The 26,901-nt window shown below is 51.6% G+C and overlaps 1 protein-coding gene and 1 long non-coding RNA gene across 3 annotated transcripts in view; one reads left to right on the top strand and one right to left on the bottom strand.

The window, feature by feature from the left end:
• Positions 1–5,603: 5,603 nt before the first annotated feature.
• MYLK2 (myosin light chain kinase 2) lies at positions 5,604–20,085 on the bottom strand. Of its 2 annotated transcripts, XM_063106650.1 has the most exons (13): positions 19,905–20,083; positions 19,701–19,800; positions 18,612–19,221; positions 17,364–17,662; positions 15,695–15,800; positions 14,931–15,024; positions 12,444–12,553; positions 12,218–12,359; positions 8,946–9,016; positions 8,694–8,822; positions 7,957–8,109; positions 7,674–7,806; positions 5,604–6,558 (listed from the first exon to the last, which is right to left on the bottom strand). In XM_063106650.1, the coding sequence occupies exons 1-13, from the start codon at positions 20,067–20,069 to the stop codon at positions 6,478–6,480; spliced, it is 2,193 nt and encodes a 730-aa protein (XP_062962720.1). In that variant the 5' UTR covers positions 20,070–20,083; the 3' UTR covers positions 5,604–6,477. The 2 variants fall into 2 exon arrangements, 1 of the variants encoding a protein (XP_062962720.1); XR_010024266.1 differs by lacking the exons at positions 5,604–6,558; positions 7,674–7,806 and adding an exon at positions 8,250–8,317 and having other exon boundaries at positions 8,020–8,109; positions 19,905–20,085.
• Positions 20,086–20,091: 6 nt separating this feature from the next.
• Positions 20,092–26,901, top strand: part of LOC134384904 (uncharacterized) — a 38,047-nt gene continuing 31,237 nt past the window's right edge. The window contains exon 1 of the long non-coding RNA XR_010024267.1: positions 20,092–20,465. This is a non-coding gene — a long non-coding RNA (uncharacterized LOC134384904). The remainder of the gene's footprint in view (positions 20,466–26,901) is intronic.

Genomic DNA, 26,901 nt, shown 5'->3' with positions numbered 1-26,901 from the left:
GGAGGCTGACTGCCCGGGTTCACATCCTAGCTCCACCGCTTCCTAGCTGTGTGACCTTGGGCAAGTTGCTTCCCTTGTCTGTATTCTCCTCAACTGTCAAATGTGGACACTAACAGTACCTATCGCCGTGGGGTTGTGGAAACTGCAACATACGTGTTTGTTAAGTAAAATAAATGGGCAATTGAGTCTTGGGCATGTCCCCCTTCACCTGATTTACCCCTAGAGGAGTGGTTAGTTGCTGTGGAAGCTGTGGGAGGAAGATCTGTTATGTAGACAAGGCTTTGGACTCAATTCCTGGCATCTCCACTTCCTTGCTATGTGACCTTGAGCAAGTGGATTCACCTCTCCGAGTCTGTTTCCTCATTTGTAAAATGGGGGTAATGATTTCAAATCCCAGGACTGCTATGTGGGAAGCCTGGTCCTGCACACTGCAGAATTCAGTGAAGAGGAATGAAGATGGAATTTTGGAACGCCTCCTACCACCAGCCCCATCCTCTCTGCCCTTTCCTTTGCACATGGCAAACCCCACATCCCTGCAGGTCCAGAGGTGCCTAATCCCCTGTTCCCACCCTGCTGGTAACTGGGTGGGAACTCAGGGAGGCAGCTGGTGGGGCAGAAGGAAGCGTGGTTTCATGGCTAAAAACAGGCCAGAGGTCCATTTGGCCACACAGTCAGCCAGGACCCGGCCTGGCGCCTCTTGGAAAGGCCAGGGTTGCCTCCTCCCAACCACAATCCTCAGCGCCAGGCCTGAGGCCGCTCTGAGTTCACTTGATTGCAAACAAGAGAGACTGATCCTCCTGCTCCTGACTTCCCAGTTAGCTGTCCCCTCTGCCTGGAATGCTTTACCCCCACTGCTGACTTCTCAACATCCAGAGCCCAAATCAAGTATCACCTCCCCAGAGAAGCCTCCTCACACCCCCTTTGCCTGAATAGATGCCCTAGATTATTCTCCTTCTCTGCATCCTATTTGTTTCTTCCACACGACACTTGTTGCAATGTGGAATTATGCATCAGTTCGTGTATTCATTTTTTATGCTGTCTCTGCCTTAGAATGTAAGCTCCAGGGAGAAAGGGTTAGGCCCGCCTCATTCCTTTTAGTCACTTTCCTAACCTGATGACTAGCACATAGTAGACCCTCAATAAAGGTTTGCTGAGTGGGCGAATGGAGTCATGGTTGATCCACTGACCATGGATTAAATTTAAAAGAACCCCCCAGAGATTCCCTGTCTGTCTCAGAGCAAAAGTCCAAGTCGTTCTGGGCAAGGGCCCAGGTGATGTGGCTTCATCTCCCTTTGCCCCCAACCCCCTCACTCCAAGCAGCCTTTGCACTTGCTCTGTTTCTGCCTGGAACGGCCCACCTCTAATACCCACAGGGTCCATCCCTTGCCTTCTTCAGTCTCTGTTCAGACGTCCTCAGAGAAGCCCTCCCTGACCACCACCTTCTGCTGCCAACACATCTAAATTCATTACTGCTGTTTAGTGTCTGCTCCCCTCTCCCTGCCCCACCACCCCAGAGTGAAGCTCCACAAAGCCAGGGATTTTTATCTATTCACTGCTTGTCCCCAGCACCTAGAATAGTCTGGAACATAGTAGGGGCCCAAGAAATAGTTGTGAAACAAACATAACTTTCTCATGTAACTTTCACATCGACCCTGGGAAGCAAGTACTGTATTATTTTACAGACAGAAAACTGAGGCTCAGAGAGGGCAAATAAGTAGATTTGAACCCCATTCTGTCTGACCTGGAACCCACTCTCGGTCATCAGCCTGTCACAGAGGAGTCTGAAATCTGTGCTTCCCTCCTGCTGACCCCACAGTTCTTACACCCTCTCAACAAGCAGACATGGCCCAGTCTCCCCCTGGTCTCCCTGCCTCCAGTCTCTCGCATTCACTGACCACCCTGGCTGCAGGAATCCTTCTAAGCATAGATCTGACAATGTCCTTCCTTTACTCAAAACCCTTCAATGGCTCCCTACTGCCCCAAGTCAGCCTGCCATTTGAGGCTCCTGCTAACTTTTCCAGACTTATTTCTTGCTTCATCTTATGCAAAAGGCCTACAGGACAAGCTTGTTCTCAGCTGTAAGTCTTTGGACATGCACATCCCTTTGCTTGGAACACCTCACTCGCTATTTGGAAAAGCCCTGCTCCTTATGTGCCCTCAGCTTGGGTGTCACTGCCACTGGAGAGAAGAGAGTAGAGGTTAGCGTCTCCTTCCTATCCTCGTGGTGTCATAAGTTTCCTTCCAGCTCCACCCTGATCCCCACCCTCCCACCAGGGCTCCAGAGCTGTGAGCTCCCTGAGGGCAGGGACCATGACTAATTTATCTCCAGCTCTGGCTTGAGGCCAGGTCCAGAGCAGGTCCCAACAAACACTGGATGTGTAGGAAGTCAGACTCCCTGCCTCGTATCCCAGCTTCACTATTTACCAGCCGGAAGCCTATGGACTTGTCCATATATTCCCTGTGTCTCAGTTTCCTCATCTGTGAAAGGCCGATTATGAAAATACCCACTCACAGGGTAGGGATGAAATGGTTTATACATGGGAATCACTCGGTACAGTTCCCAGTGCTCAATAAATATTACCCACTAGCGAGGGAGGGAGGGAGGCAGGGAGGGAGGGAGAGGCGTGTGGGCAGCTGCACAGGTAGGAGCTTTGTCCGGGTGGGCACATCCTTTAAGATAGTTCTTGCTGTTTCAGACCCTTGGGGCAGCCCTGTCACTGGCTAAATCTTTTCCCACCACTGCCCTGTTGGGTCTAAGGTGGCTGGTGGAATTCAAGGCCACTGGACCCAGACAGGAAAAGGCAGCGTCACCAGCTCTGATGTAATCCAAACCAGATGTGGCCTCAGTGGCTTCCAGACCCATGGGGGTGGTCACTGAGGGCCTGGCCAAGGCCCAGAGGCAGGAAATGGTCTTGGAGGAGAGCTCTCTGTGCTGGGACCAGCTGGGAGGAACGGTCCCACTGAGGGTGTTAACCCTTCTTAGCCCACAAGGGGGACCAAGGACCCATGGCCCTGGTGCTTTGAAGGCCCAGAGAACCTTGTAGGGGAAGATCACAGCATCGGCACTGTGATGGACACTGTGCAGGAGGAGCCCATGCTCCTGGTACTGTGGCAGGCAGAGCAGACCATGCAAAGGGAAGGGGAGCTCATAGCCTAGCACGCTGGGAACTGCAGAACCCCAGACCCAGAGCCTTGTTCCTAACCCTTGCTCAGTCCTGGCTCTAGCTTGGCGGTCCCAAACCAGTTGTAGACTCACTCCCTCCATCAGGCAACTCCTAGAGTGAAAAATATTTTTTCCCTGCAGCTGCCAGGGATGAGAGCTCTACTGATAGCAATGGGGCTGAGGCCCAGGCATGCAGAGAGGCAGGCCCAGCTCTACACCGAGGGCTGTGGCCCCAGCTTTGCCCCAGTGTGTTCTATGGCCCTCAGGTGGGAACACAATCTCTCTGAATCCCCATTTCCCCATCTATATTCTTGAGTCTATATTCTCTGCCTCCAGGGGCCAGGGGAGGCCCAAAGGAGGCACCTGATGACTCAAAAAGAGTTTTCTAGGATGTGCTCCTGGGAGAAGATGGGGCTAAGTACAGTGATCAGCCCTGTTTCATGATTCTGGGTGGGCTTCTTGCCCAGCACATGTTAATTTTCTTTGTGACCTTAGACAAGTCACTTTCCTTCTCTGAGCCCATTTTTTCACCTGTGAAATATGGTAAATAAGCATCTCTATCCCATCTCTCTCAACTGTCACTGGCCCTAGGATTGGCAGAGGAGAGAAGAACTGAGGTTGTCATTTTCACATTACAAAGGAGGAAACTAAGGCTTGTGCTGGGAGTCAGGAGTCCTGTGTTCTAGTCCCAGCTGTTGCTGTCTCTTAATGAGGAGCCTTCTTGATTTTGGCCTCGATTTCCCCAGCCAGATCCAGACCTGGATTTCTGCTCTGGCTGGACATCATTTCCTCCCCTCCCCCTACAGTGGTGACTCATCCCTCATCATCATGCTGTGTGGCCGAGACTCAGCCTGGGTGGGGGCCAGCAAGGCCGAGAGAACCACTTAGAGGAAACCACAGACCTGGCCCAGCTGGCAGGTGGTGGTGGGCAGGCAGGCAGGCAGGGATCCACAGCCCTGGGGGCCCTGCCTATAAACACACCTCTCACCAAAAGCCCAAGCCAGGCTCCCCAGGCTCCTCAAGCCCTTGACTGCAAGGGTCATGCTCAGGCTCCAGAGTCCCCAAACCCCACCCCATGTGGCACCTGCTGCAACGTGACTTTGTACCCACCTGTGGAACAGGGTAGGGATCGGGGTGAAGACCCTGACCTCACCCTCCAGGCCAGTGTTCATGGAGGAAGGAGAGGGATGGGACGAACTGTCAAGGTTTCCATCCATGGGCAAGTCTAAGGTTTCTCAGGAGGCAGGCAGTGTAGTGTTCAAGAGCAAGTGCTCTGGACCCAGACTGTCTGGGCACAAATCCTGTTCCATCACTGACTAGCTGTGTGACCCTGAGCAGGTAGCTGAACCTCCCTGAGCTTGGCTTCCCCTCTGAGAAATAGACACAGCACTCACCTCACAGGGTGACTGTGGGCAGTTGATGTGATCATGAACATGGTGCCAGGCCCAGGGCCAGCAGCCAGCAGGTGCTCAATGCGTGTTAACTGCTGTCTCTGCTCTTCCTTCTGGAACTCCGATGCCCCCAGAGGGACAGTCGCACTTCTGAGTCAGCTGTGCTCACAGCCTGAAAGGCTGCACCCTATTAGGGTTGAGCTCTCTTGCCCTCCAGACTGACCCTCCCTCCAGCAAATGGAGCACCCCCTGCACTGTTGGCCTGGGGTGAGGCTGGCTATGGCCAGTGGGAAAAGCAGAGGACAGCCCTCTCCCCCGAGGCCTCCCAGGAGACCCCCATCACTGCAGACCCAGCAAAGGCATCGCAGGCCCACCCGGTCTTCTGGCTTACACCTGGAGACCCTGCTTTCTGCTAACACTTTGTCTGGGGAGAAGCAGAATGAGCTCATGCCAGAGCCCTGAGCCTGCTCTGGGAGACAGAAGAGTTTATTTAAGTCCCAACCCCTGACTTATTGAGTAGTCTTCAAGTTCCTTCCCCTCTCTGAGCCTCAGTTTCCTCATCCGTCGAGTGAGCGCTTCCCTGTGCCAAGCACAGCCCTGAATGCTTTACCTCCATCTGACTGATGCAGCTGTCACCCCACCCTATAAGGTAGGTCTTATCACTGTCCAGTATTTCTGGTTTAGTTTCCCCCTCTGTAAAATAGGAACAATAACATCAACTTCATAACCTTACCGTGAGGAGTAAATGAGTTAATATATATATGTACAAGCACTTTTTAAAAAGCCTGGCACACAGTAATCACCTAATAAATGTTGGCTGTTGTTGTGAACTGCCTCTCAACAGGTTAGGAAACTGAGGCACAAAGTAGGGAAGCCACTTGTCTGGATCATGCGCTGGGCAGTCTGGCTCCTGAGCCTGCCTGGGTAACTACCACCTTGCGAGCTGATGGATGTGACTGAAGTGCCTGGCACACAGTAGGTGCTCAGTGAACAGCCATCATCTATGACCTCACACAAGTGCATGCACACACAGACGGAAGGAGACCACATCCAACCTGTACATTTATTTACAAGGCACAAGCTGAGAGCAGGTTGGGGGCCACCCAATGGCCTTCCCACTCCTGGCCCTGCTGCCCCCATCATCTGAGGCCATGGGTGACCCCTGGGACGGGGGCCCGGAGTGTCTGGGTTGGGCCTGCTTGGCCCTGAGGCAAGCTCAGGGGTGGTCTCCTGTGTCCCCCAGGCTTCTCCCCTCCCCCTCAGCCAGGCCTGGGCTGGGCGCCCTCTCTCTCACACAGAGTTCCTGTGTGTTGGTGGTCGCAAGGAAGGTGGGTGGGGGCCGGGCCCGGGCCAGATGGTGTGTGCTAGGCCTTATCGGTTGGGAGTGGGGAGGCGGCAGGAGCATGGAGGTCCTCTTTCACAAAGCCTGCTCTGTCTTCCCTGGCAGCTGGGCCTTAGGAATTGGAGTTGCTGCCTTCCTGCCCTGCCATGAGCCTCCCATCCACAACTGCAGAAGCCCTACATGCTGGGACCCCCAGCCATCCCACCCTAGCTAGGAGCAAGCCTAGGCTGGGGATGCCCCAGGTGGGGCAAAGCAGGGATCACCAGGGCAGCAGTTCAAAGAGGGGGAGCTGGGCAGGGACAGGGAGCAGCTTCAATGGGCCCATGGAGTCTGGGGTGTAGCTGACAGGCCAGAGCACTGTCTAGGGAGGCACTAGCAGGATGGATCCAGGCCATGCTCCGAGGCAGCTCATGTTGGGGAAGCGGTCACTGCATAGGGGCCCCGAGCCTCCCAGCCTGGTGCAGCCTTTTCTTGGCCAGCTGGCCCCAGGGATCTGGCCTGCTTCCTCTGGCCTTCTGGGCTGGGTGGCCTCAGCCCTGGCCATTGTGTGGCTGCATCCAGGCCTCAGCTGCTCCTGGGACTCAGACCCCCAGAGTCATCAATGCCCCTGAGCTGCTGATCTTCTTGAAGCGGTTAGCAGCGCTGACAGCAATGAAGTTTTTCTGGAGGATGAGGGAAAGGGAATCCCAGTCAACACTGGAGCAGAGGAGAAGCTGTGGGACAGCTGAGTGTCATCTTTAAGGTCCCCTTCATTTCAGGAGGGTCAGAGGCCAGGGAGGGTGCAGTGCCCAAAATGGCCACAGGAGGCGCCATGACACTGCATTGTCTAGGATTCCTTCCCTCATTCAACAGACATGTCAGCCAGACCTGAACTGAGTACTGCTCTGCTCAAAACACTCCCATGGCTCCAATTCCACTCCAGGTAAAAGACAGGCCTGGGCCAGTGAGTCCCTTTGCCATGGCCAGTGAGTCCCTCCACACCCTGTCCCCCTGTTCCTCTCTGACTTCATGCCTACCCCCTCATCCACTCCACTCCAGCCATACTGGCCTCCTACTTCTTCCTCATACTTGCCAACTGTGCTTCTGCCTCAGGGCCTATGCAGTGGCCGTTCCCTCTTCCTGGAACAGTGGAACACTCCTCCCCAGTACTGGCATGGCTCAGCCCTCACCTCCTTCTGGTCTTTGTTCACAAGCTCCTCCTCAGTGAGCCCTCCCTGACCCAATATTTAAAAGTACAATTTCTCCCCTGGCACTCCTGACCACCTTTATTTTTTTAGAGCCCTTTCTTAACCCCTTCTAATAACTCCCCACTTCCCACCAAAAGTAAGTCCGCAAAGACTGAGATCCTTGTCTCTTTTGCTGACTGTTGTATCCTAGTGTCTAGGCCTGCGTTTGAATCTGGCTGGGTGACTTTGGGCAATTCACTTCTGGTCTCTGAGACTCACTGTTCTCATCTGTAAAATGAGCATAATCATCCCAGAAGTAGTAGATGCTCAATAAGTATTTGAGAAATAAAGGAAGGTAACCCGTGATGGGGTCGGAGATATTTTCTTGAGCTCAAGTCCTGGATAGATGCCCCTTCCCAAGATGGAGGGTGTGGGTGGATTCTTGGTTCCAGAGCAGGAGCCAGCTCAAGACAAAGAGGAAAAAGCCAACCCTATTTCCCAGACAGGACCAGACCTGATCAACAGAACCTGCCAAGGCAGGGCTGGTGAAACCTAGGACCTCTTCCTGCCCGATGACACCTCCCTCCTCCCCACCCCAGGTCCAGCAGTACCTTCCAACGCCTCTTCATAAGGTATTTCTTAAGCAAGATCTGGGACTTGAGGCGTCGGTTACAGCGCTTGGCTTTCTCTGCCAGGTTGTTGAGCCAGGGATGGGCAAGGCACTGTGCGGCGCTCATTCGGGCCCTGTGGGGAGCGGAGCAGTGTGGTGATGGTGGGCAGCACGCCTGTGAGGCACCGGAGCCCAGCTGGCTTCCTGGCCTGGATCCCACACCGCGGGCACACACACGCACTAAGCTTGCACACACAGGGTTTGCATCCTTGGGTGAGCCTCACCCCTGGTCCTTGACGATGAGGTTGGAGACAAAGTCTTTGGCTTCGTCCGATACGGCCTCAAAGGTTTCCTCGTCAAAGTACCAGTTGCCAGATAGGACATTGTTTAGGGTCTCTGTGTCATCATCTCCCAGGAAGGGGGAGAGGCCACTCAGCCTAGAGGGAAGGGATGGTGGGGGGCAGGTAGGTGAGATCAGAGATGCTGAGTCACCTTTGGGGGGAGAAGGAATGGGGGCAGAACCTAGGAGGCAGCACCATGAGCTGAAAACTCCCCCAGCCTCTCCAGTGGGACAGACCTGGGTTTGTATCTGGCTGGGTGACTTTGGGCAAGTCACTTCCCCTCTCTGTGCCTCACTCTTCTCATCTGTAAAATGGGCATAATCATCCCGCTTCCCAGGGTTACAGTGAAGATGAGGAATGATGAGTGCAAAGTACGTGGTGAGTGTACAAAAAATCCCCACTACTCCTTTGCCCCCACCCTGGGTCACCTGATATCAGCTGTCCAGAGCCCTAGGCTGGGATGCTATGCCTTTAGGGGCCTTGGTTTTTCCATCTATAAAATGGGCATAAAGTTCCCCTTTCCTGGTTCTCCCTTGAATTCCTCACCCCCAGAAAACCCCTGACTGAGGGATTGGGGAGGTGGGATCACCTCGCCAGGACCCCAAGGCCAATCTTGGCCTCAGCTGCCCGCACACATGCCCCAACCAAGCCCACAAACACCACCCTCCCTCGGGGCTCACAGCATGTAGGTGATGACCCCCAAACTCCACATGTCTGTCTTATCGGAGATTTGGTCGTAATTCACCACCTCAGGTGACAGGAACTCCGGGGTCCCAAAATTCACCTTCAGCTTCTCATTGGGGTTATACCTGGGGGTAAGACCGAGAGCTCAGAGCAAAGCTTCTGGCCTGTTCCCAGCCACCCCCTACCCCTCCCTTGCCCCTGCTGACCTCAGAGGCTGGTTTTGTTCTCCCCACCCACCCAGGTGGTACCTCCGTGCCAGGCCAAAGTCAATGATCTTCACCAAATGGCCCGTGGTGTTGACACACAGGATGTTCTCTGGCTGAGGAGAAAGGGGGTGATTTGGATTGGCCTCTGACCCAGTTCACCCTCTCTCCCCCACCAAGCCCATCCAAGTCCCAGGCCCCCAGAATGGGCAGCTGTCAGAGAGTCTCCAGGCTTGCCTGCTCTGGGCATACATAAGGATCCCGAGGCCCCAAGAGGGATTTGTACCAGACCTCAAAGCACAAGACCTCTTAGTGTGGATTCAGGCAGGATATCCTTCCATTTAAGGCCATGAAAGAACAACATTCTAGCAATTCTGAGGATGGAGAAACTGAAGGCTGCAGAGGAGAAGTGTGCCCCAGGCTGGGAGGCTTGTGCAAGGCCACCACTAGATATGTAGAGCTCCAGAGACCAGAGAAAGAAAACACCAGCTCAGGGCTGCCAGAGAAAGCCCCTCAGGAAAAGAGAGGGCTTCACACTGCTCCAGATATGCTCAAAGATGGGCTACTCTGTCTCCTCAGTTAGCTAACCACAACAAGCTACAAAACAGTCCAGCCGTGTGTCACTCCCTTTCTATGCTTTAGCACATCAATTCTCCCAACAGCTCTAAAGGCAGATACTGTTATCTGAGATAAAACTGTTACAGTGAGATATTGTTACCATCTACCCCCATTTTACAGTTGAGTAAACTGAGGCTCAGATACAGAAGTGACTTAGCCACAGTCACCCAGCAAGTAAGTCATAGAGCCAGGATTTGAACCCAGGATGGTCTGACTCCAGCGCTGGCATCCTGATGTCCCCCTGCTGCTGCTGGCCAGCAAGGACCCACAGTGCATTCTACAGGATGGGGGCTGGGGTGGACACAATGCCACTGGGTTGACTCTTCCAGGGCAGGGACCATCTTCTCCCAGCCTCCTTGGTCCCCACCGTCAGTGTCTAACAAAGGCACCCAGTGGGTGCTCAGCCAAGGCTCAGAGAAAACTTGTGCCCCAAGCACAAGTGAACATGTGAATGAAGCTACTGCAAGCTACTTCCTCCCCAGTCTAGGCCACCATTTCCTCCTCCTGTAACACAAGGACACAGGACTAATCTGAGGTTGCAGGGTATAAACATTTTAAAGTTAACAATGGTTCAAAGGCAGGAGATTTTGCACAAAATCCCTGATTTCTAGCACCTCCTGAAAAACCAGAAGCCCTGGCCACATGGGCCTCATGCCTTGGAGTAAGTTGCCACTGCCCCTGAGATAGGACGAAAGTCCTCTAGCTCTCCTGTGGTCTCCATCACCTCAACCTGGCCCATTCAGCACATTTCTGTCACTTGTCTGGGTTCTGTGGCCATTTGATTCCCTCCCCCATTGCTACTCTTAAGGCCTCCAATAAACACTTTCTGAAGGCCCTTTTAGAATTGATACATTCATTCAGAGAAGGACATTAATGATTTAATAGCTCAGCCTGGTGTCCCACCAAAACAGGGAAAGAAAAGAAAGGTCCCAGGGTACAAGCTTTTGGGGAAACAAGGCAGACAAATCTCCTTTTGGAGATTCTCAATCTGCACACAGGAGGTCCTCAGAAGTCCTGTGGCCAAGAGACCTGGACACGACCTTCAGGCTGGAGTTCACCCAACTTACTTGACTGTGAAAACCTTTTCTGATGAAAAACTTATTGCTATCCTGAAAAAAAACACATTTTAGGATACAGAGGCTTAAGGCTGTGCTTCTTCCCAGGGCATTGCATTTTAACTGGGGACCCTGCTCTACTCCCACAGAAATTGGCTTTCACGGGAGAAAGGCAGGCCTCCAATGCCACCATGAGGCACCAGCTGCTCCCAGATCAGTGAACAGGGCCACCATCTGCCCCGTATCTCAGGAGTCACTCTTGACTCTCTCCTCTCCCTAACCCCCACACATGAAACCATCAGCAAATCAAATTGGCTCGATTTTCAGGATGTATCTGTCATCTGGTTGCGTCCCATCTCCTCCACTGCTACTCTAGCTCAAGCCCCTGTCTGCTCTCTCCTGGCCTACACAACAGCCTCCTAAATTCCCTGCTTCCACTTTGGCCCCATTGAAACTCATCTCCTTGCCCTCCTCGCTTCCTCATCTGTCGGTGGGGATGATAAGAGCACACCTAACCCAGTGAGCTGTTGGGAGGATCAGGCACTCACTCACTCAGAGCAGTGTCTGATGCCTGGTAAACCCAGGATTGGGGTTGGAGGCAGCAGCAGCATCTCCCTGCTCTGCTTCACACTTCGAATGCTCTGGCCCTTGCCTACTTCTCCAATTTCACCTTGTACGTCTCCCCATACTTGCTCATAACACTTTTAATAGTTGATTTGTATATTTAGTCATTATTTTAAGAATGTCTGTTTCCTCCACTAACCTGTAGGCTCCATGAGATGGGGACCATGTCCTTTGTAGTCCCTATGCCTAACAAGGTACCGTCCAGTAGCAGGTGCTTAGTACATATTTATGAAATGAATGAATAAAGGTACTATCCACTCTGCTGACAGGTGCTGACCCACCTAGTCTTGCCACCTAACCCACAAGCATTAACATCTGCCATCAGGATGGAGAACACCTGGCGCTGGCACTGCCCCTGCCTACTCCATGCCCGGGGCAGACGTCTCTAAGCTCCAGGCAGCCGCTATCACCTGATCGAAGTTGGTGTGGTACATAAAATCTATTTGTTCTTCCTGACCTACTATGTGCAAGATGCTGAGCAAGGTCAGAAGAGGGATGTAAGTATCCTTTCCTTCAGCATTTTTGTTAGCACCTGCCTCATGCGCATAGCTGCACTGGTACCATACTTATTTGTAAGCTCTGTGAGTGCAGGGATTTTAATCTATTTGTTCACCACTGGATCTCTACCACCTAGAACACTGCCTGGCATGAATCAATAAACAAACATTCATAGCACCTATCACAGGCCAACACTGAGGTAGGTGCTATTGCAACACTTATTAGCCACTTGTATGTTTGAGACACTGAGCTTGGGGCTCATAGGACTGCAAATGACCCTTTCAACAAATACTACTGGACTAAGAAGTTCCATGAAAGCTGGGACCATTTTTTTCTCTCTGTTGTATCCCTAGCTATCAGCACTTACTAAGTGCTCGATAAACCCTTTTTGAATTTCTGGTTGGGAGGGTAGCTGGAAAAAGAGAAGGAGGGATGGGAGGATGGAGGGATGGCCAGTTCCAACAGATTTCAGGTGGTCGGATGCTGCTCCTGACCCCTCCCGGGAGGCCCTAACCCCAGTACCTTGAGGTCCAGGTGCAGAACCCTCATCTTGTGCATGAAGAGGATCCCATCACAGATCTGCCTGACAAACACCATGGTGTCCACTTCGGTCAGCTGGTAGTCCTCATCCACAATCCTCTCGAAGAGCTCACCGCCCTCGATGCTGTGTGCACAGACCCTTCCACAGGCTTGCTCTGGGCCTGCAGGCACCCCCGCCCAGCCCCCAACCCCCACTGCCAGCACTCACTACTCCATGAACAGTACGATCTCATGTGAGGTCTCAATGGCCGCATAGAGCTGGATCAGATTGCGGTGGTTCAGCTGGTTCATGACCTCAATCTCGAGCATCACCATTTCCTGAGGACCAGGGAAGTCAAGGGTACCAGTCAAGCATCATCACTGCCTGTCCTCCACCCTCCATACCTACACCTTTGGCCGGACTTGGTGGGCCTTGCCTGGACCACTGCCCAGCCTCCTTGCTGATCTTGCCTCCATCTCTCCTCCACCCATAAGTCTGCTGTCCTCACTGCTCCCAGCCATTCCTGCTGGAACTCCTTCCTTCTGCTGGCTCTCCTCCTCCTGAATGAATACTGGCATGCCCAAGGGCTCTGTCCATCCCCCTCATCTCTTCCCTCCCTCTGCTCTCTTCCTGGGCATTTTCATCAACTGATGAGAGGGACTGGATGAGAATGCCCAGGGAGAATTTACATGCCCGTGACTTACATTCCAAGTAAATGAAATTGATTCTCAAATACATATCTCTACCTCTGAGCATTCCCTTGAGTGCCAGGCTCCAATATATCCAACTGCCTATATGCCATTTCCCTTGGCTGTCTAATAGGCATCTCAAATCTATCATGTCTAAAATTAAACCCTTCCCCACAATTGAGTTGCCTTCAGCTTGCCCATCAGTGAAAGGACACCACGCTTCACCATGTGTGCAGAACAAAAAGTTAGAAGCTATCCAGATTCCTCTCTTCCTCATGTCCCACATACTTTCAAACTACATTATAATTCAAATCATTTCTTACGTCCTCCAACACTGCCTTCATAGTCTAAGCCACCACTTTCTTTTTTTTTTTTTTTTGACAGCTGCTCAGTATGGGGATCTGAACCCTTGACCTCGGTTTCATCAACACGAGCCTCTATCCAACTGAGCTTATCAGCCAGCCCTATGCCACCAATATTCAAAAAGCTTGCAAGTCTTTGTCACATTGGTACGTTGATATTAGCTATGGTGGGAATATTTACAGCACGGAAATTGGCAAATGATACAAATCAGGCCTCTCCCCCAACCTGCCCCACCCAGAGCCAGTTGTTAAACATGAACCATCATATCACTGTCTGAATTGCTCCTCTTCTCCCTTTATTCCATTCCTTCACTCAGATTTCCCACACATACTACTTTGTTAGAGAAGTCTAATCTCACCACCCTATCTAAAACAGCCCCCCTCCCCCGGCCCTATACTCCCTATACCTTATCTGGCTTTATTTTTCCCTCTAGCACTTCTCAGTACCTGACACTAAATGCTTTTTATTTTGTTTGGTTTTTTCCTTGTCTGTCCCTCTACTCTAGCAAGTCAGCCCCATGAGAGCAAGGACTTTTATAGTTCACTGACATTTCCCTAGCACCTGGCACAGTAAATGGCACAAAAAAGGGGCTCAGTAATTAATTAATCAGTTGCTAACTCCAATTAATTTGTACAGCACAAAGGTACTGAACATCTGTGTGGAACCAGGTCCTGTGATACAGGTCTGAGACCCATCAGTCAATAACACCTCTCCAGGCCCTGTCAACTGGAGGAGACGGAGAAGGATGTAGTCACCTAGAAAATACATTCCTTCCGAATGTACATAGACTATGATGGGAAACTCAGGGCTGCAGCACTCTGGAGCTGCTTCTCATGCTGTTGCTGGGTGCTGGGACTTTGCACGTGCCATTGTCTTTGCCTGGAATGCCCACAACCTCAGTCAGCAGCACCTCCTGCTATTTCTGGGCCTTTACCCTCATAGTCTGCTCTGCCTGAAACTCTCTTCCCTGCCTTCTCCACTGGAACTTCTCTTCATTCTTCAAAGCCTTCAGTTAGGAAACAGCTGATCCAAGAAGTTTCCCTAACCTCTTGGGCTGAGTCAGGAGCCACCCCTGACCTCCCACATCTTATTGCCTCCCCACTCCAGCTTTCCTGAGTTACAGCTCTGATCACACTAGCCAGGTCATCACCACCTCCTCACATACCAGACTCCCTCACTCCATGGGAGCCTCTGCCTGCCTATATTCATTCATTCATCACTTGAACAAACACTGCTCATGGCCTCCTCTGAACCTGGCCTACGCTGGGAGTTAGAGGCAAAGCTCTAGACCAGTATTGTTTGACTTGCCATCAGCTCCCTGAGGACAGGGACCACATCCACTTCACTTTGGGACTCCCAATGCCCAGCACGGGACCTGGCCCAGAGCCTACACTCATCAGGGTTTGTTGAGTTGAACCAGAGGGCATGAATATCCCATGCTTAGAAGAGGAAGTCCCCAGATAAGTTCACTAACTGAGGTGCCCGGTTTCGGGTTAGGGGCAGCAGGGCTGTCTGTTTGTCCATCTATCTGTATGGCATCTTTATGACAACAAGAAGGCTCCCACACCAGGCCCCTGGCTCAGCAGCCTGAGTGGAGGGAGGTGGGAGGTGCCCACTCCAAGCATCACTTCCGCCTCCTGAGAAGCCAGCCCCCCTCCACTACCTTGTCTTTGGGGGTCTGTTTCTTGATGACCTTGGCTGCCAGCTTGAGGCCTGTGGCTTTCTCTGTGCAGGTACAGACTGCTCCAAACTTGCCTCTGGAAAGAGAAGAGGCTGGAGTGAGGGGCCTCCAAGGAGCACAGGGGTCAGCAGCATCCTGTGCTCTGATCCCCTCTTGGCCCTAGACCCAATAGTGCTCTGGATCCTCCTGTGTGACACGGGAGCGCTCACCCCAGCCAGCCCCGGCTCTTTCCTGAAGCTGTGAGCTGCACTGCCCGGACAATGGCTGAAAGCAGGTTCTTTGAACCACACAGACCATGTGCACAGGAAGGGCAGGCTCATTGGGAGGAGGCCCTGGGATGCGACCCCACAGGTTTAGGGCAGGAAAGGGCCCTGGGGGAAGGCACCTTCAAGCAGTGGGGAGGAAGCTATCTGTAGAGGTACAAGACCGAGTCAGGGCTTTTTACAAAGCAGGAATCACCAAGAGGGGGTCAGTGTGGTGCCTGGAATGGGGAAAGACAGGAAAATACTGTGTATTTCCTATGGGAAACACTCAATAACCAATGTTGTATCTGTGTGAGTGACATGACATTGAGTGCATATCAGCCCAAGACAGCTTGCACACGACGTGTGACCACATAGAAGTGAATGTGTTCATGTGGGCCATGTCCAAGTGGGGTGTGTCTGGGCCTTGCATGGGAAGATGTGAGGCTACAGGGGCTGGGTGGTCTCCCACTGCGGGTGCCAGCCTGGGGTCCCAGCTCTCACCCTCCAAGTGCCTCCTTGGAGTTCATGCTGAATTCGCTGTTGACATTTCCTGTCCTCAGCTCCACGATGCGGTGGGGGAAGGGGGCCGGGGGTGGTGGGCAGTCATCTGGGGAGGCAGAGCAGAGCCCTCATGGTCAGTGTCAGTGGCTGCTGATGATTCACCTTGGCTCCACCCCCTCCTACCTGACCTAGCCCCATCCAGGGAAGTTAAGTTCACCAAGTGACAAATGGGGAACCCCTGGCTCCAGGAGAGGTGCTGGGGGCCCAGTTTCCAATTTCAGTTCTGTCACCAAGACATAAAATGCCTTGGGAGGCCTCTGCCCCATCAGAGGGGATCCAGCTTCTCCCAGCAGAACAATGAGGACAACTGTTCCTCTTCGACCCTCCCTTATTATAAGGTATGAGGACTCCATCCCAAGCTGTCTGTGCTTCCACTAAACACAATAAATCAAACAAATAAACTTGGCAGCTATGAAGTGGAATGCCAGATAGTGGGATTGTTGTGTCTGGATGATGCGGTAGGTGGTGCGATCTGCCTACCATGCCCTCTAATAACGCCACATGCTGGCCAGACCTGTGTCAGGGCCATGTGGGAGCGGGACAGGGACTGAGATGTTTGGTGGGGAGAGACTGCCACCTAGCGGCAAGTGAGAGGAACAGCAGACCCTCAAGGCCTGAAGACTGAGTCATCGGGAACGGAAACCTCTTTATAAATAGTAAGAGGCGGCAGGGAAGCTGGGCTGGTGATAAATTAAACGGCCCTTGGAAGTGGCTCAGATCCCGTCACCCCAGGATGTGCTTTCTGGGTGGGGCGGAGCGGAGGTCTCTGCCGCTGCTGGAGGGAGGAGGCATGGCTCCTGGCTGCCGCCCAGCCGCCAAGTCCTCCCACCCTGTCTGGGTGGCACTATGCCGCTCACCAGGCAGGCTGGACAGTCTCCCAGAGCACCTCGGCCTGGAGGAAGGGGGGTGTCAGGACACTCTGGGCTCTTCTGACCCCATCTCACCCCACCCCCAGCTGTGCTGCACCCCCTCCGGGACCCTTTCCCTATTCACCTGCTCGCTGAGCTCCCTCATGCTCAGTGCTTTCTGCTCCCCACTGAGTAAACCACCAGCTCCTTGTCTAATCATCAGTGAGGGCCACTCCACAGTCCTGCCCCGTCTCACATGCCACGTTTCCTTGGTCACTGCTCCCACACACAGACACTTGTGCTCCTCAGCTCATGAACCCTCTATGGCTCCCATAACCCCTCTCCCCCGACCATGTAGTTTAACTACCAAAGCCTAGCATTTGAACCCTTCTACAGATTGTCCTTAAATTCCACCATCCAGTGAGCTCCTGTTGCCCCAATAACCTGCCTAATTTTTTTGAACCCCATTTTAGCCAAAGTAGAAGAAAGTGAAAAGTGGGCTCTGGAGCCAGGCTGTTCTGACAGGTTCAAATCCTGTCTTCACTGTATGTTTTTGGGCACTCCCCTTTTCTAAACCTTCATTTCCCCATCCCTGAAAAGGTAATACTTCCTGGGATTGTGTGACACTTAGATGAATCGGTCTGGGTGAGGCATGGCTCAGGGCGGCTCAGCTCTCTGAATGGCAAGACTTGGGACTGGTAGCCTCCTTCTCTCTCCCCCAGCCCCAGGGCATCCCCAGCCCCCACCTTCCCCTGGCCTACCCAAAATCTGGAAGCAGTCTTCCTCCCTGGCTGTGGGACAGAGGGCCTGCCCCACCTCTGGTCTCTCTGAGGGAACAGCCTGGAACTCGATCCCCCTCGAGGTGTCCCCTTGCACCTTAGCCTGGCCAGCCTGGCCTGGGTCTTTCTCTTCTGCTTCCTTCTGGCTCCCTGCCAGGTTGTTCTTCCCTCCTTCAGCCTTGGCTGGCCCAGGATCTGTGGGGCCGGGGGTCATGGGCACTCCTTCAAAGGTGAGCTCTGATGCCTCACTTAGGGGCTTCTTGGCCAGGAGCTTCTCAGAGCTAGAAGGAAAGAACACAGGGATGAAGCCCTCAGCAGCCACAGACCTGTGGCCTTGGGCAGGCCTCAGGCAGGTCTCACTTCCAAAGCCTCATATGCAATCTGGAGCTAATACAACCCTGACCACTCCACCCACCCCCCAACACTACCCCAAATGCGTGGGGTGGGGTAATACATCCAAACTTACTTTGTACAAAATCAAGGGATGTTAACACCATAAATGGCTGTGGTTATTATCTTGAGCATCAACACACTAATAGATCATTAATAATTATTAATTGGATTGTTGATATGGTTAATCATCATGTGGATACAACTAGCTCTTGATTCATAAAAACTGTGGTGATGTAATTGATATTAATACATAATTATCAAATTGATATGGTTAAGTGTTAAATAAATAATAAAACAAAAACAAAAAATAATTAAAAAACAAAAAGATATGGTAAATGTTATGATTGTCGTTTACCAATATATCATTAGTGACCTCATTAGCATTCAGGTTAACTGATGTTGTATTATGGTTATGAAAGTATTAGTAATGATCCGCCAATTTGGTTATTAATCATCTTTTTCATATTATACCAATAATTATACTAAGAAGAAGGGTTATCCTTTCTGCCTGACATGTCAGCCCTGCCCTTGCCTAGACCCAAACCCATGGAGCATGGAAAACTTTGGACCCAGGAGGCCTAGAAGAGTTCAGCCTCAGTGGTCTTTGAAGACCTCTTCTGTCTGATATTCCAGGCCTCCGTGAACTATGGCAAAGTCCTTGTTTCTGCAGGGGACAAGGTGGTAGAGCCAATGTCCAGGACAGAGGGAACTGAACATCAAAACTACTCTCGCAGCACTGAATATGATGACAGTGATGCCCAAGACAGGGGAATTAAGCACGACCCCTGGGGACAGAGGCACAGGACCCATCCCCACTCCCAGGCAAGGGGCATTCACCTCGAGATGATGGCAGGGCAGCTGGGGCTATGCAGAAAGGCAGGTGAGCCCCTCCTGGCTGCTGATTGGCCCTCTGCTGCCTTCTTGCCCACCTTAGGCTCTCCAGGGTCCTGGCTGCCTGAGGTTCCCTGTTTAGCGTTGGGCTTCTTGACACTAGCCTCGGCTGTCATAGACTTCTGGGGCAGGGCAGCTGGCTGCCCAGCACTGCCCTCCGCAGGCCCCTCACCCTTGCTCCTCTCTCCCTCAGGGCCCTGGCTGCTAGTTGAGGGTTGGGCCAAGGCACCATCCCCTTTCTCTGGGGCAGAGGCTTTGGCATATTTCTTCACGGTGGGTGGGCCCGGATCTTTCTTTGGGTCTGGAGGGCCCGGATCTTTCTTTGGGTCTGGAGGGCCAGGATCTTTCTTTGGGTCTGGAGGGCCAGGATCTTTCTTTGGGTCTGGAGGGCCAGGATCTTTCTTTGGGTCTGGAGAGCCAGGATCTTTCTTTGGGTCTGGAGGGCCTGGATCTTTCTTTGGGTTTGGAGGGCCAGGATTTTTCTTTGGGTCTGGGGAGCCACGGTCTTTCTCTGCAGCTGGAGTTCCTTTACCTGCAGCACCTTTAGGTGCTTGGTCTGCAAAGGAGATGAGACACCCATTAGGATCCACCCTCATTCCCCTCCGTCTCCAGCCAGGCTGGGCAGAGACCACCTCTGAGCCCAGCCCCACTCAGGCAACTACTTACAAATGTTTGTTTCCCTGAGTCTCTGAGGCCACCTGATGCAGCCCAGAGGTGGGCTGCTGGCATCTTGGAGGCCCTCTGTGAGAGGCTTCTGACCCTTTGGGTGGGCCTCGATGGCCCCGCCATCCCTTGCCCAGAGTGTTTAGGTGCATCCCCAACGGCCATCCATGGAGGCTTCACGTTTTCCCAGGCTCTCCCGGGAGGGCTACATTCAGGCCCTGGACCCAGCCCAACCCTACCCAGAGATCATTCTGATTTCTGAGTCCCCCATGGGCCATGCGAAGAAGCCTCAGGCACAGAACTCCCACTGAGGAACCTGCCCAACCCTGGATTCAAACACCCCTCCTCAAGCTCCTCCCTCCCTCTTGGCACCTGTTGACAGGCTCTGGATTCTCAGCTCAGCTGCTCCATTTTCTTTCGCCATGCGGTAGGGAGGTATGTGCTTCTGCTTGTCTAACTCAAGTCTTTCTAGCTGCAGAAAGAAGAGTGGGGTGTGTCAGGCTGTCGTATTCTTCCTCTTGTCTGGCTGTGGAGAGAAAAGAGGCCGAGACCAGCTGACTGAGAGGAGAGAGGTACCTGGAGCTGAGAGGGGCGACCTGGTGCCCGTCTGTCTTGCAGTGGCTGCTCACAAGCAATCCTGGGGTGGTTGTAAGGGATTGGGCCGGGTGGGCAGAGGCGGAGGCAGGGGCGCGAGTAGCAGAGGCGGGGACGGAGGAGAGGATCTCTTACACCAGGGGCCATGTAGCTCAGACTGCCACCACCTGTCACTCTTGGCCCCTGTTCAGAGGACACGGCATTCTTCCCACAGCCTGACTGGGGAAGAATGGTGTTGGAACAAGCAAGAAGAGAAAAGGGAGGGGGCACCTGGGGCCCTGGGGGAGCAGCCCTTTTCCCAGGTCTTGCCCAGTATCCCTAACTTGGACAGGATCAGCGGGGGCGTGGAAGAAGAGGGGCTCTCAGGCAAGGCTGATGGGCAAGCCTATGCCCAGGCTGGGCCCTGGCTCTGCCAACCTGCATGCCACATCTTCTGGGTATCCCTAGAACCTGGTTAGAGCCACACAGGCCCAGGAATAATCACCCTGCCCAAGTGCCTAGCTATGTGCCCCTGGCATCCGGACCTACTTGGATCATCTTTGGGTAAGAAATTGTCTCAGGTGCATTTGCTCAATGTGTCCACAGGCCTGAAAGCATTTTCTTTGGAAAATGTCTTGGGCTCCTGAAGAGATGGAGGCTGTCCGAGTGGCCATGGGAGATGGTCAGTGCTCTGTGCCCCTCCCCTGAGCTGATCCAGGTCTCTCCAATAGCCCACCTGGAAGGAGGGGGCTGGTGGAGAGTCTTTTCTAGGCTCCTCCACTACAATGGTGACCGCGGGGCAGTACAGCCCAAGGTATTCAAGCTGAGATGGGATGGACGTTCCACTGCCCGGGGCTGTCTGCCCAGAGCCTTTCTCTGAGGGGACCCTGAGAATTAGCCAAGAGTCATGTGCCTCAGAAGCAGCTGTGGAGTGAGTGTCTGCGTTCAGGTCCTGACTGTGGTAAACCATCCAATCTGCTCCGTGGTAAACTCCACTCTGCTCCATGGCCTCGGCTCCTCTACCACTGCCCTTAGATGAAAGAAGGGAGAGTGCAGCACCTCTAAGCAATGGCGACACACATAGCTGTAAAAAAAAGTTGAGGAAGCTGTTAATGAACTGATATGAAGCAATCTCCAAAGTGAAGAAAAAAAATGCAGAATAGCATGCAGAGCATGCTATCATTTGTCTAAAGGATGGGGGGGAATAATACTATACAATTTTTCACTTTATACACATAAGAGTTTCTTGGCAAGATAAACAAGAAACTAGGGATAAGGCTGGGAGGGAGATGTCACTGTGTACTCTTTTACGTTTTTTGAACTATGAACTATGTGAATGTATTACTATTCAAAATGTGTGATTTTTTTTTTTAAGTGAGCAAATGCTGAGAGTTCTTGGTATAGGCTAGCAAAAACCAGAGCTGGAGCTCCTTCCCCAATCTTGACTATTTTTGCTCTGCTTGTTCCTCTCCTCCATGTCTGACCCTCTTCTCCAGTCCTGGCCCTCCTCTATTCTATGTCTTTTCTTCAAGGTCCATTTGACAGCCTGCCTCCTCCAGGTAGCAAAAGGAATAACTAATGTCTATATGGCACTCGCAGTGTGCCAGACATTGTTCTAAGTGCTCTTATGTAGATTCACTCATCTACCCAGTGAGGTAGTGATGATCACCTACCTCACAGGGGGAGGTATATAAAGCATTTAGAACAGTGCATGGGTGCATAGTAAGTGCTACATAAGTGCCAGCTGTTTAATCTCCATTTCACAGATGTAACAGGAAAACTGAGTCACAGGGCAAAGTCACAGAGTTGGGATTGGAACCATCTAACCCAAGGCTCAGCTCATAATCACTCTGCTCTATGCCTCCCTCTCACAGGTTGGGGAAGCAGATTACAGATGGGGAAACTGAGGCACAGAGCATTTAAGTAACTTACCCAAAGCCATACAACTTATAAAGGGCTGAGTTGGGATCTGAACCCAGGGTTTCCAAAGGGAAGGGAGCTCCCATTTACCAAGTACATACTATTAGCTTTATCCATCTTGTCTCTAAACATCATCTTGATGATAACTCTGTGGGGAGCATTCATCCCACTTTCTGGATGAGGACAAGGAGAGTTAAAGCAATGAGTAGCTTGCCCAAAGTCACTCAACAAGGAAGGGAGTTGAGCCAGGAATGTCCTTCTTCAAAGTCCAAAGTCCTCTTTCTTCCCTAAAACTTCCCAGCCTGTGCGCCGCCCCCTTCTCCCTGCTGGGTCCCCTTTTTGTGGGTCTTGTAGCATTCTAAATGTTGCAGTGTTTCCTGCTCAAGCCTATTATTGGGACCTCCTGGCCTTCTATGTGGTTGTCTCCACAGCATGTTCTAGTTTAGCTTGAAATGTTGGACCCCCTCCTCTGGTCTCTCAGTGCCCTCGGATGATCCCACTGTCAGTTGACACTGTCTGTGAGCCCCTTGAAGGCAGGGGCTGTGATGCTTACATGTGTCCCCAGCACAGAGTGTACTTGCCAACTAGTGTTTGATGAGTAAATAACTGAGTGACTAGCAAGGCTGTGGACAGGAGTTTGTGGGATTACTTTACTATGGTGGCCTTTGCTGACATCCCCTTGTTATTATTGCGGTTATCAATAGCGATCATTTATTGAGTGCCCACTAAGGACCAGGGCTGACCATGCCAAGGGCTTTCCGTGGCTCACTGGATCCTCACAAGGGACTCTAGGGGCCAAGTGTTAGACCATTTTTAAGGGCAAAAACTGATGCTCAGAGAGGGTAAGTAGCTAGTAAGTGACTTTGAACTATCCAGATTCAAACCAGAGCCACCTCCCGATGAGACCAAAATCCAGGCTGGGATGAGTTAAGGGGCTTTATTTGCTACTTTTGTTACAGTTATGATTCCCAAATACTGACAAATACTGACTGAACTTTTACTAAAATGGGCCAGGCCCTGGAGTGAGCAACCTTATGAGTGTCCTTTGTTCAATCCTTACAACAGCCTTACTGTATGGTTGTTGGGAGCTCCGCCAGTGAAGCTCTGGGACCAAAAATTGTGAGCTTGAACAAATGCCTTCACATGTTTTTTTTGTCTGAAAGACGATCACGTACCTCACAGGTGGAGGTATATAAAGCATTTAGAACAGTGCATGGGTGCATAGTAAGTGCTACATAAATGCCAGCTGTTTCATCCCCATTTCGCAGATGTGACAGGAAACATGAGTCACAGGACAAAGTCACAGAGTTGGGATTGGAATCATCTGATCCAAGACTCAGCTCATAATCACTCTGCCCCATGCTTCCCTCTCATAGCATTTAGCCAGCACATGTATGTAGAGTACTTGGCACAGTACCCGCAGCACTCTGGAGGCTCAATAATGTGGACACTTCAGGTAGAGGGCTCAGCTGTTCCTGCTGGCTCCCCCTCAGTTCCTCCCACTGGGATGGGAGGCTGGCCTGGTTCCGCATCCACAGGATTGCCTGCTGCAGCCAGCTGCTCCCTGGGAGTCCCCAAGCTTCTTCTCAGTGCTTCCTTGGAGGCACCAGGGTGGGGCATGGGGAAACCTCCTCCACCCAGCTAGGGGCTGCCAGAGCCCCTGCTCACCCTAAAGAAGGGGCTTCCCCGTGCTGTACCAGCTATGCAGACACCCTCTTTGCTTCTACAAGGACAGGTCAGGAAGTGGGGCAATGCCAGGACCAATTAAACCTGCCAGGGGAGTTAAGGTCAGCAGAATGCAATTATGCCTGTTGTATCTAACAAGGCCAAAGGGAAGGTTTCTCCAGCCAGAGTTCACAGCTTCTTAGGCCTCTTGCCCTGGTTAGCTATGCCTTCCAGGAGCCTGAGCTCCCAGGCTCATCCATCTCTGGGGGATGAAGTGGTTGGGAGTGAAGTGGTTAACTCCAACTAGGCACTGCTTCCTTGGCTCCTGAGAGGAAATCGGTCCAACAGGAGGCTTTAAAAGGACCTGCTCAGAGGAGACATTCCCTGCCTGACCCTCTCCCTGCTCGGCTGTGATGGAAAATCCAAGGAGTTGAGCAACGACCTTTCTGACTCCAAAGAGAGCAGCCAACTCCCCTCACAACTTTTCCTCTAGTCCTGATTTGAGAGCCACTCAGGGCTGTCATTAGCAAGTTGTTTGCTCTTGCCCTCTCCCACCTTGGGCCCTTGAGCCCAGGACTTTGGCAGTACCTCTCAGGCCTCTGGAAAAGCCCTAAGTAAGGCTGCTTTCCTTATAGCAACCCTGTCGTTCCCACCAAGGCCGGGAAGCAGAGATCTATGGGCATCCTGTGTGGCAAACCAGACACTGATTTCTCTGGAAGCCCAATTGACACACTGTTCTGTCCCAGAACTATAGAATTTTATTGTTAAGACTATTTACTGAGTACTGTGCTCTGTGGCAAGGACTAAACTAGTCACTTTGGGGTCCCAGAGATGAAGTTGGAGGAGAGATACAGAATCACCATATACAAGGATACTTCAAAAAATTCATGGAAAGATTCATATTACCTTTTAATTCTATTTTTCTATGAACTTTTTGAAGTACCTAATATTGCATTTTAGGTGAAAAAGGTTGTAAAAATTATCCATGGAGTGGAATCCCTCGTTACAAAATATTTATAGAGAAAATATCTGGAAGGATATAAATGGACATTAACAGGAATGGGAATAGAGATGATTTTTATTCTTTGCCTGGATTTTCCAATTTTTTTAAAAAATGGCTCTTTGTAATTCATCAGATTAATAAATAATTCAAAACATATCAATATAGACACAGATTTCAATTCAAGGCAGAAATGGTAAGAGCGATAATGAGATATAAAACTGTGGGATTTCAGAAGCAGTTTTGGGGACTGATGATCAGGGATGACTTCTCAGCCACAGACGTGGCTTAGGGCCTCAGAAAACTGGCAATTCAGCTACTATGGGTTTTCTCAGTGCCTGAGCCCCAGAGAGTTTGCTTAAAATGAAGCCTCCCTGGAACAGCGCCCCAGGAATCTGTCTCTACGACCAGCATTGCACACACAAGTTCGAGACACACTGAGTCAGAGGGCCAACTCACTGGAAACCATCCTGAGCCCTGATAGAGGACCAGCTTTGAGGCACTCTTCTGAAAGAGTTGCATTGGTGCCATCAGTGGAGAGCTTCGAGGACACATATCCCTATAGACTGGGGTCACACTTCTCAACCCTGATGCACATTGGAAACATCTGGAGAGCTTTCACAGTACCTGAAGCCTGAACCCCTCCTGAGCTCAGACCAATTAAATCAGAATCTTTGGAGGTGGGGCACAGAATATTGGTATGTTTAAGATCTCTCCAGAAGATTCCGATGTGTGGTCAGGGTTGAGAGTACCTGCCCTAAAGCTCTCCCAGGACAGAAATGTCATCTTCTGTTTCCCTTGAATGTCCCCCCACAAGTTAGGATAAATTGATGCACATGGCAGTGTTCCTTCTAACTTATGTTGACTGTGTGTACCATCCCAATATCTGAGACCGAGATGCCAGTTCAGAATAGATAGGGACCATGTCCATTCAACTTTGTATCCCAAGTACCTGGTACAATAAGAGGTGCTGTTGTGGTTAATAGTAATAGCCACTAATATTTATTATGTATTTACCATATGCCAGACACAGATATTAACTCCTTGAATCTTCACAGCAACCTTATGTGGTGGATACTATAATCATTCCCATTTCCAAGAGGAAACTGAGGCACAGAGTAGTAACTCATCCAAGGTATCAGAGGTAGTAAATGGAGGGGCCAGAAATTAAACCCCAACCGTCTGGCTCCAGAGCTCTCAGGCTTAATTACCACTCCATATCACAAAGTAATGTGCACTAAAAAATGAATTTATGAGTGAATGATGAATAATTAGACTATGTGTCAACTTGGTTTCCCCAGAACCTAACATTCAGTAGATGCTCTGTAAATGTCAAAGAATAAATGTTCCTACTTTGGTAAGGCCCTGGGACAATGGGAAACCAAGACTGGCCCCTCCTTCACTCTTTCTACTCCCCCATCCCAGCCCAACTTCTGCAGCATAAACAGCAAAGCCAAAAATAGCTATCTAATGACGTCAGAGAAACAAGGTCATCTGAAAATTGCCCACAGCCACTGGACACCTCCCTATAGGATCAAGTAGCAGGAGGGTACCCCAGGCTGGTGCAGCTGTTCCAAGAACAGGAAACGTCCCAGGAACAGACTTGGAAGCACCACTACATGAAGGCAGAGGAAGTGGGGGCGGGGGACAAACAGACACATCAGAGTAGATGCAAGACAGAAGTGTGGAGCACAGACCCAGGAGTTAAGAATAATTTGATTTTATCTGCCTAGAAGTCACTCCTGTCACACAATCCCAGGAAATGGCTCAAGAAGTGGGGAATGCATGTTCTGTCCTGTTGCACAGGACAGCTTCCCAGCCTGCCATTGTGCTATTTATAAAACTCCAGGTCCGTTTGCTAAACTGGGTTACCGTAAGAATGAGGGGGTACATGGTAAGCTCTGAGTGGATTCTAGGAGAAGAGCCCTGCCTGGGGTGGTGAGGGGCATCCAAATAAACGACAAGGAGTGGGCCGGGGAGAAGCACCTCCAGGCTGCAGTCCGCTTGACACCTGGACCACCCTGGCTATCATTCCAGCCTGCTGAGGCTTGTGACTTACTTGACGGCAGCTACCACATCCCTCACAGGAACCTAGGCATCCGGCATGTTCCGAGATGCCTGCTGTGCCTATGGCAGGTGAAAGTGAGGAGAGAGGACTTGTCTCCCAGCTTCTGGAGGTTAGCTGGAGGTTCCCACTGCAAGGTCAAGAGTTCTGCGAGGGCTCCAGCTCAAATCCAAAGAGTCAGTCCCTATCCTCCTGGAGCTGCCCATCCCCTAGAGCTGGCTCTACTAAAGTGATGCAACTTGGTATGATAGAAAGAGCACATGAAGGCACAGACCTGGGTCCAAATTCTGACTGTCACTTACTAGCAGCATGACTTTGGGTAAGTAACTTAAACTTTGAGCCTGGGGCCG

This window comes from Cynocephalus volans, chromosome 1 (genome assembly GCF_027409185.1).
Source record: "Cynocephalus volans isolate mCynVol1 chromosome 1, mCynVol1.pri, whole genome shotgun sequence".
Classification (NCBI taxonomy): domain Eukaryota; kingdom Metazoa; phylum Chordata; class Mammalia; order Dermoptera; family Cynocephalidae; genus Cynocephalus; species Cynocephalus volans.
The sequence above is the reverse complement of the archived record's forward strand: the minus strand, read 5'-3'. Positions and strand labels throughout refer to the sequence as shown.